Source organism: Pyxicephalus adspersus, chromosome 10 (genome assembly GCF_032062135.1).
Source record: "Pyxicephalus adspersus chromosome 10, UCB_Pads_2.0, whole genome shotgun sequence".
NCBI classification, from domain to species: domain Eukaryota; kingdom Metazoa; phylum Chordata; class Amphibia; order Anura; family Pyxicephalidae; genus Pyxicephalus; species Pyxicephalus adspersus.
The window spans coordinates 4,895,516-4,905,697 of NC_092867.1; the positions used below are offsets into that span (position 1 = coordinate 4,895,516).

A 10,182-nucleotide genomic window follows, 5' to 3' on the forward strand; every position below is an offset into this window, starting at 1 on the left:
ACTACATCTGAATTGGTTCCTGATGTAAATTGCTGTCAAAAAATCTAAAAAACACTGTTAGGACTAAAGTGTATCTAAAGCAGCGATGGCCAACCTCGAGGTTCCTCAACATCAGCGATACCCAACCCCGAGGTTCCTCAACATCAGCGATTCCCAACCCGGAGGTTCCGATACATCAGCGATTCCCAACCCAGAGGTTCCGATACATCAGTGTTTGACACCAATGATCTTTTTGGCTATCTTGAAGGGTGACATTCTTCCCACTGACCACCACATTAATATATAAATGTGAGCTGTGGATATAATAATTATTGCTGGGGTCACCCAAAGACCTAAAAATCATTTCAAAGGGTTTCCCCTCCCCATGTAAAAAGGTCAAGAAACACTGCTCTAGTGGTTCCTTGAGCAATTTGTGCCTCTCAGGTCACTTTAAGTGACACCAATGATCTTTTAGGCTATCTGTAAGGGTGATATTCTTCCCATTGACCAGCAATGTAAGAGACATTCGGGCCACCAGGGGTTCCCTGAAAACCTATAAAGGTTTTTCAAGGGTTCCCCCATGTTCAAAAATTTAAGACTGGCAGATATAAACCCAAGAACAGAAATATCATGTTGATCACCTTTAGATGTAGTTACTTATTTTAGCCGGAGTTCCTGTTTATGACTCTTTGTGCTGGGATTACAATGCTAACTACATTTTAGAGAGGAGCATTGTTGTATTTGCTCCTTTCCTAGGGTGACAACATCTTCCATTAACTAAACATGGAAGTGTTTTGTAGTCATAGAATGCCTGGAATGATACACTGTTGCAGCACATCTGACTATAAATCCACATGACGACTGAAGCACGTAAACTAGTTTAAAAGGCTGGACTTAGTGTTGCATTTATTATCGGGTACCTTTTGTGCTGCTCTTCCTGCTGATCTATCACCTTCACTCTGTCCTGCAGATTCTGAATCTCGGCTTTCTGTCTGTTGATGAGTTCTTTGTACTTGGATAATTCTTCCTCCGTTCGTAGCCGCTCGGCTTCTAGACATTTCACCTAAGTGACAGAGAGTGAAACATTTTCTTTAGGTATTTAAATAGTACAACGTCTATGTCTCCCTATGACACATGAATGAAAAATGTAGGTAGTGTAACAGGTATCGCGGATAGACTTACCTTTGTTCGTAATGTGCGCAGTTCATCCATTCCTTCTGTAAAAGTTCTTTTCAGGTCACCCAGCTCCTTGATGTTCGCCTGATGAACCTTATTGGGGACATAAAGAAAAGTCGTAATCAGTTTTAATTTGAGAAGCTTGAACCCTGGAGGCCATCATCTATTCACACGGAGGTCTGTACAGAGCTTAGGAGCACAGAGTCACCTTTACACAGCCAAATGCAACAGTTGCTATGTGGCCCTATATGGCTCTTGGTTGCCCTTCAGAGAACGGACTCCATGTTCTCCCCAGGCCTTTTTAGCCAGGCGCACCATCCGGCACGTTTCAGTAACCACCCAGCTGTTTTTTGGTTGGTTACTGATAAGTTAGGTCACAACACAGGGGCTGCCGCCCACATAAATTTTCTTCTCACCCAGCTTAAAGCGGAACTACAAAAAAAATAAAAATAAAAAAATAAACACACTTACCTTTAATCCTACTGATCTGTTGGGAGGTTTCTTCATTCGGGTCCCGGGTCTTCCCGGTATTGGTCTTCACTGCGGTGCAGTGGAAGCGATGGGCGCAGAAATCATCTTCTCTCTTCTTCCAGGTTCTTTTTCCTACATCACCCAATCTCACACCGCACAGGCACAAAATCGGGTGACGTAGGTAGGGAAATAGATTGCCAATCTCACTGCGCACTGTGTGAGATCGGCAATTTTCTTTCATTAAAAAAAAAGGGGCTTCTTCTGCACATGCCCGGGATGCGTGATAGGTATCCCAGGAGGCTTTGGGCTTCATTGTGTCTTATCGCCACAGAAAGAGGAGAGAGATGCTGCACCAAAAACAAAATACAATTTTTACTTTACATAAAAGGTTTGACTACCCTTTTATGTAAAGTAAAAATTTTGAGTTTACTCCGCTTTAAAAAATATTCTGGGTTGAACACTGTGGACTCCATGGGTGTTCACTACCTGTCAGAGAATCGAATGCTTTCTACAAAGAAAGCCTAGTTTTCCTAATTTATATAAAATTTAAATTCTGTGGGCATGAATTCGGCTTGTCATCTCTAGCAGAGCTTACTGCCATGGCAATGCAATTTGTCTATGGACTCTGACCAGGGCAGATATCACCGACTCTGGTGTAGGTAGCAGGGAGAGAAACTACCTAAATGCTGCCAACAGAGAAAAACCTCAAACCAAGAAACTCCTAGCTCCTACCCATTAAACAAAGTCAATCTATGTAACCAGGGAAAAAGAAAGAAGAGTAAAACTAGAACTCCCTACACCCTCCTTACAACTCCCTACTTTATTGGGGTAGGTAGTAAATGTACTAGTTTACTCTTTATATTTTCTCTGGTTACATTATGTTTATGCCTTAGGGAGTTGGTTCAAAACAATATAGAGCTAATGGGGATAATCTCTATTTATCTCTTTTTTTGAAAGTCAATCTATAACTAAAGGTACCAGTATCCAAACATTGAAGTACGTGGAGTGAAATAAGCCCATCAGTACAAGGCAGATTCAATAAAATTTGGACTTTTGTCATAAAATGTCAATATACTGTAGGGGGTACAAATCTATAACAATTGCTCTATTTGTGTAGTTCATTGCTTGACATTTTTATTTAATTTTGTATATTTTGCTTTACTTTAAACTTAGCCCTGAGGAAGAAGGTGCACTCTCTGAGAAAAGCCTTTCTGACTTTGTATTTAATTTGCAATAAAGTTTTTTTTCTGCATATTTTTTCATACTTTGCTGACCCCATAACACAGAATGGAAATTGCTGTTTCTTTGTATTATTTATATGGTTTTACAAACACACATATATCAAATCACAAATAAATATGAAGTATTCTGGTTCTTTACCTCCAGGTTGTCAGATTTTTCCTGCATCTGTTTCTCCAGCTCGAAATTTGTGACCCGGAGTTTAACGTCCAATTCATTGGATTTCATTTCCTGCGACTCCTAAAGAAAAACAATTAAAGCCTTGTAATATTCTAACATAACACACCGCGCTCGCTTTATTACTGAAATTGTGACAGCAAAAGCCTTCTAAAACCCAGAAAGAAATATCTGAATGGCAGATTCTATACAGTGCAGTTTTATTCTTTAATGTTTTATTGTAACTTGACTTTCCTATAAACACAAAGGGGGCTATTTATAAAACAGGGAATCTGACATTTCCTGGTAGGAATCAATTACTGCCATTGAAACACATAGAACTGGAAGACTCCCACAAGGGAATGTTAGAGGGAATATCAGATTCCTTGTTTTAGAATAAGAGCCCAAAATATACTGCTGCACTAAATTAGAAGTACTTTGGATAAAAGTGTCCAAAACATGATTTGTTAGTAGTTGCAAGATAAATCCAACGCATTTGAGGGTGTAAAGACAATCTCTCCAATTCAGGAAACTGCTGCAAATAAATCTAAGTATCTAAGTTTCCATGCAGAGTGTAGGGCAGCATTTCTATTGCACGTGTAGGGCAGCACTCTGGCCTTTGCAGTGCTGGGTGCCAGGTTAGAATCCTGGCCAGGACACCATCTGCATGGAGTTTGCAGGTTTTCCACGTGTTTACGTATGTTTCCTCCATGTACTCCGGTTTCCTCCCACATTCCAAAAACATGCAGGTAAATCAATTGGCTTCCCCCCTAAAATTAACCTTATTAGTGACATGTGACTATGGTAGGGACATAGGGGATAGTGAGCCCCTTTAAGGCACAGCCAGTGACATGACTATTGACTTTGTATAGTGCTGCATAATATGTCCATGCTATATAAATACTGTGTAATACTATTAATAATACCTGGCTAAATAAAAGACAGGGTCTAATACTTCTACACTTCATCCAAAAGTTTTGACTTTACCTCCACTTTTGTTAAACGGTCGGCAACTGCCATCCTCCCCCCAACTAGTCTCCTTTTAAAATTAGGATTCTGCCTTATATGTTCATCGAGCAATTATGAGGTATATGGAGAAAGATTCACAGAGCACCAAAAGGGAGTTTAGAAATATTTTAGGGTCCAGAAGAAAAAGAAAACAAAAACTGTCCTTGAGTACCATTATTAATAAAGTCATATGTAGCAACAGCTTCCTCCTCTCCGGTCAAGAGAAAAAACATTTTTGCAACCATAGCTCTATGAAATCCCCCCCTTCCTTGTAGCTGGTTCACTGTCTATCCCAGAATGAATCAGAGAACTTGGATATTCACATTTTTCTTCTTGATTATAGAAAAACTTACAGCTGGAGGTGAGAAAATGACTCTAAATGCATCCTGGGGAATCTGCTTCGGTCCCTGGACTATCAGATAGCAATTCACTTTGAATCGCCCATACAGAATGAATAAAAAAGCGACAGGGCAGAGTGGGTAATGAAGATATTGTACCTGGTAAGATTTTATTATCTCTTGGCAGTTCCGTCGGACCTGATCTGCCTCCTCTTTAGCTTGGTTTAGTTTCGTTGTTGCATCTCGCAGTTTGTCTTTGGTTTCCTGTACAGTAACAAAACAAAAAAAAAATCATTAAACTGCACCTGTCAGTAACTTCACAAGTCAGCATGAATGGGACAACCAGATAAGAAATAAATTGCAGTTGTGGTTGTAAAGAAAACTGCTACTCGTATAGCCGTTTCATTCAGCCATTCCCAGATGTATCTATCTTCTAAAGCTCTTTTACCATTACTTTGTAATCCAAGGCCAATACTCTCACAATGTTTTTCACCCACCAGATGCATCCACTCTTTCCAATTTCTATATTTCCATTTGCATTTTTCTGTCTGTTTCTCACAATACAGTCTGATGCCGCTGTTCTTTCAGTATCCAATCTGCCCCATGACTCTTAATCCAATCTCATATTCAATTCACTTGAAGTGTTTTAAAGCTGCCTATCAAAAATACAAGTACCACTGACTCACTAAGTATGTGTGTGAGCATATTTACTCCTCCACTTTCCTTGTCATTGAACACTATTGGGAGGAAGATGAATCGTCAACCTAAAATTGAACTGTGCTATAAATGTACAATAAAAAGAGTGGCAATTTCACGACTCATGCGAGAGGCGGCACTTTTTTTTCCCCCAATGCCTGGTAGAGCCCCTTCTGCGTATGCCAGAGATTTGGCATGAGCAGAAGGAGCAGCACGATGCCTCCTGGGATAAATGACATCGCTATCCCAGGATGCTCCACACAGTTTTACTTTATATAAAAGGGTTATCTACTCTTTTAAATAAACCAAAAATTGTGGCGATAGGTCTGCTTTAAGTACAGAAAATCTACAGTTTTAATCTTTTGCCATCCCTACTTTGCTTGGAGGTTCCTTCTACGGTACCTCCCGTAGGTCATTACAACACCCAATACAAATGTACATAAATGAAATAAACTTCATTAAAGCACTATACACCAGTTATCAAAAAACATGTTTCAGCAAAGCAGGAACTTTCAATGTCACTTATCTTAAAATGAACATTCCACCTACTGACTGTGAAAGTCACAGTAATGAGTACATCAACATACATCCCTATCCTCCTAGACTCCCCCACTGACCTTGTGTGAATCCAGCTCCGATTTAAGCTTGTTATGAGCCCACTTTACTTTGATGGCATAGGAATTCACCTCTTCTTTAAGCTTCTCAATGTCACGGCTCTGCCTGCTGGTTTCATTTTCCTAGATTAAAAAAATAAAAAGTATATATATGAAATAAAATTTTAATATATATTTTTCATAGATGCATCAAAGCTCACACTGGAAATAGATTTATCTTTCTAGTGTAGTAGTCTTAGAAAGCTGTGGATTTAGAATGGGCCAATATTACAGAATGAGTTCTACTTTATTACATTTCAAAGAATCAGACTAATGATGGCAGAAAAGTCAGGGATTCTGCTATTTAGCTGACTGTACTTTTTAAGAAGAGTAATTAGTTTTGAAATACAGTTTGATCGTTTAAATCAAAATAGGCCATCCCAAAATCTAGGAGTCTGCTGCAAATGTTCACAACATTATAGCCTTGATGTAATACAGTTCCAGAAAGGATTCCACATACCATATATTTAAATGCCCACCACCCAAATAAATAAGGAACACAAACAGGAATATGCAGATCTTAACAACCCGACCCCCCCAAACACACCACTCCCCTTTCCCAATAAACTATTATATACAGCGTTTAATCCAAGTCATTCTCTGTGTTATGTTACAAATTATTCCCACACAAAGAGGGTTCCTATTCCTGCAGACAGATTGTTTTCACTGTGCAACTAAACTAATAAAAGAAACGGAGGATCTCAGCTATGAGGAGGGATTAGCTGTATTCTCCCTTGAGAAGAGACGTATAAGGGGGGATATGATCACCCTGTATAAATATATATATGGTCCATATAGAGAACTCTCTTCCCAATTTTTCACTTTGAGATCATTACAAAGCACAAGGGGGCGCTCTTTGCGTCTGGAGGAAGAGAAGTTTAATCTCCGGATAAGGAAGGGATTCTTCACTGTAAGGTGTGTGAAAATGTAGAATTGGCTCCCTCAGGAAGTAGTTTCAGCAAGTTCTATAGATTGCTTTAAGAAAAAGCTGGATGATTTCTAGAAGCACAGAATATAACCGGGTATTAAGGCTTTAAAGTAAAGATAATAGATTGTTGATCCAGGGAGCATCCGATTGCCTCATGGAATCGGGAAGGAATTTTTTTCCCCTGTTGGACCAAATTGTACCAGGGTTTTTTCCTTCCTCTGGGTCAACTATGTCCATAGGGTTTTATATCTGATATATGTTTATTTCCCTAGTGGTTGAACTTGATGGACTTTTTGGACGTCTTTTTTTACCTTGACTTACTATGTAACTCATTGCAAGTCTATCCTCAGCAACAAGATTCTCCACTGCAGGATGGGAGATTCTGATTGGCTAGTTAAATTTCCCCGGACATTTTTATGCATGCATCTTTCATCTCGTATATATACCTACATGCATGCACCTTCCGTATACATTTTAGTGTTACCCCATCTCTTTGTAGGCAGAATAAATGAATTATAATTTATAGTCAAATCGATCTTAGGAGGAAAAATGAGGCCTGCACAAAAATGTAAAGTGCGGTGCAAAGTGTTCAAATAGCAATATTGTCTTTGGTAGAAGTTGTCTTTTAGGGTATGTCCACAAACTGTCAAATACATACCTTTGTTCCTGTTTCAGTGATCTATATTGTGTGTGCCAGGCAAAGCTGCACAATAATAGTCAATGGGTAACGGGCAAAGGTATGTATTAGACCAGCTGAGCTGCATTTGAGTGGGTGGGGACATGTCTTAAAGGTGAACCTGAACCTAAAAACACAAAAGAGGGATAACTATAGAGGACTCTTAGGCTACGTTGTACACGTTGTACATACAGCACCATTCTCCTCTAGGAAGGGGGGAGAACCAAGGAGTGTCACCCCGCTGTGCTCTCTCCCCTTCACTTGTATTACGATACTTGGTCATTCTGCCAGGGTGGATCTGTGGACGACGTTGGATGAGCGTTGTACACATCAGATTCTCGTTTGATACTAACCCCCAAGGTGATTATCGGATGAGAATCATCTGACGTGTGTATTGAAGGGGATTTCAGTGCTGACAGACTGCAAATAATTGCCCTATTCATTTCTGCTGAGATCACATGACCAATGCCTAGAAGTTTTATCCTGGACAGGTGTTTGCGACATTTATGAGAGTGGGTAGAAGAATAGAATGTTAGTATTTAGCTGCAGATCTAAGACTAAGGAGTAAATAGACATCTCATAATAACACAATAAATAATTCAGTGCTGATCTGCTGTGAGCCCACACATCCTCCGGCACTGCAGACAGACATCTCTAGAAATGATTCAGCACAGCATAACAATAGTGAGAGACGCTGCATGGTGGAGAGTGTCATTCCTCGCCTACCTTGGCTTCATGCAGCTGGTGTAAGCGACCTTTTTCCTGAGTTAGCACTTTAATTCTGTTGTTGTGTTTCTCAATCTCCTTGTTGGCTTCCCTCAGTTTCCTCTCCAGAACTTCCTTCTCCTTCCTCAGGTCTAGAGACTCCTTCTCTCCCCTGACATACTTCATGACCATGGCCTCCTTCTCCTGCCGAGCCTCCTCGCACTTCTTATTCGCCTGCAAACACAAAGAAGTCATTCAATGTAATATATAATATACAACTCTGAGCCCAGAACCGGATCTTCTGGACACAGCACAAAGGGGTCGGTACTAACTGGGAGTTTAAATCATCAGAAAATTACAGCAGTTCTGTAATGCATTTATCGGACTTTAACTATTTTCTGCTTCAGCTAAAATATATATTCACATGTATTATGACCACCCATCTACTCAACCCCCATACATACATACATACATACATACAAGCAATCACTAATCAGTGAATAACTTGCAGGGATTAGTGAGCTGCAGCATTTAAAGAAATCTTGCAAGTAAAAATAATATTAATAAAAAAAAATGTATACCACTCAACTGCCCCCCACCTTATTCCCCTGACATAAGGTGGGGGGCTCCCCCCCCTTCAGGCACGTTATCTTGATGTCACCTTTTTTCTTGCCCTCTTCTTTATTCCCCCCCATATTCAGAACATTTCCAGGTCCTGTCACTTTTACCTGGGCAACATCTCCAAAATCCGCCCCGTAGCGCTGTACATTAAATAGGGGTTGCATATGACAGACAGCCATATATGAATTGTTTCATTTTATTATTATTTCTGTTTTGTTTGTGACATTACATCGCAATCTTATGTAATAACCGTCCATCTCTATCTGTTACCTGCTCTGTCCGGACAACCAGCTCCTTCTGAAGCTGCTGGATGGCGTTCTTAGCAGAGGCGTCCTGTGCCATCAATCTGTCCTTTGCGGATTTCAGCTCTCGGCAGAGTTCCTCTACTCTTCCTTCCAGCTGGAAAGATGAAAGAAAAGGATTAATATCTCATACATCCAATACCATCAGACGCCAGTCTGTAGGATCCCGTTTCCTATCATTCCCATTCTTACTCTTCTTCTGCTCATTAAAATCTGATCATTTCCTGAATTTTATCCAGAACTGGTAATAAAATATTGTCGGTGGTATCCATTGATGGAGATTAAACACATGTATTGTCTGACCTATGTTATTAGATGGAAGAATTAGACAAAGGCTTGCACACACAGCAGATTTTTACTTCCAGTAAAACAATTGGATCCGAAGTGAATATTATAGCCGATCGTAGGGGACCATTTTTTGGGTTCTGATTGGTTGAGTATTGCATGTGTTAGTAAATGTTTAATCAAATTCATTCAAAGTTGTATCATGTGTACAATCAAAGCAATGCTTCTATTGGTGAAGAAAGATAAAAAGGGAAGCTCGGGTGAATGTGTGAAGACTAATTTATTATTATTACACAGTATATAGCGCTATAGCGCCTACATACTACGCAGTGCTGTACATTAGTCATGTGACTAGCTGTCCCTCAATGGAGCTCACTATCTATTGTCCCTACCTCAGTCATATGTCTTCATTACAATCTAAGAGCAATTTTGAGGGGAGCCAATTAACCTAACTGCATGTTTTTGGAATGTAGGAGGAAACCGGAGTACCGGGGGGGGGAACCTGCAAACTCCATGCAGATAGGGTCCTGGCTGAGATTTATTATTATTAAACAGGATTTATATAGCGCCAATATATTACGCATCGCTGTAATTCATATCTGGGACCCAGCACTGCAAAGACCAGAGTGCTAACCACTGAGCAACCATACTGCCCTTTACCAACCAGAAAATGAAATCTGTCAGTCAAGCAAAAAAAATTGATAGCGAATCGGATCGTGTACAAAGCCAATCTCCTCAATTGAGAGTCCTTTTTAAATGTTCATATACCAGAGAAACAATGATATACAACATTGAATAAAACGGCTATTGTTCATGAAATTGAAAAAAAATCCCAGAGGTTGTTATAGAGGTGAGATTTTGTTTTGAGAATAGCACGTTAAAGTGTACCAGATTTGTAACATTGATCAGCAAGCTGGCTGCACACACTGACATGCAGATGACCACTAGA

General features: G+C 39.9%; 1 protein-coding gene across 1 annotated transcript in view; it reads right to left on the reverse strand.

Annotated features, from left to right (window-relative positions):
* The window catches only part of CCDC186 (coiled-coil domain containing 186), a 43,283-nt gene that overhangs the window by 18,574 nt on the left and 14,527 nt on the right, over positions 1–10,182 (reverse strand). Inside the window, exons 4-10 of the mRNA XM_072424543.1 lie at positions 8,917–9,045; positions 8,047–8,259; positions 5,681–5,800; positions 4,527–4,631; positions 3,007–3,105; positions 1,162–1,248; positions 900–1,042 (exon numbers count right to left, since the gene is read on the reverse strand). Of these exons, the coding sequence (XP_072280644.1) occupies positions 900–1,042; positions 1,162–1,248; positions 3,007–3,105; positions 4,527–4,631; positions 5,681–5,800; positions 8,047–8,259; positions 8,917–9,045 (896 nt within the window). The remainder of the gene's footprint in view (positions 1–899; positions 1,043–1,161; positions 1,249–3,006; positions 3,106–4,526; positions 4,632–5,680; positions 5,801–8,046; positions 8,260–8,916; positions 9,046–10,182) is intronic.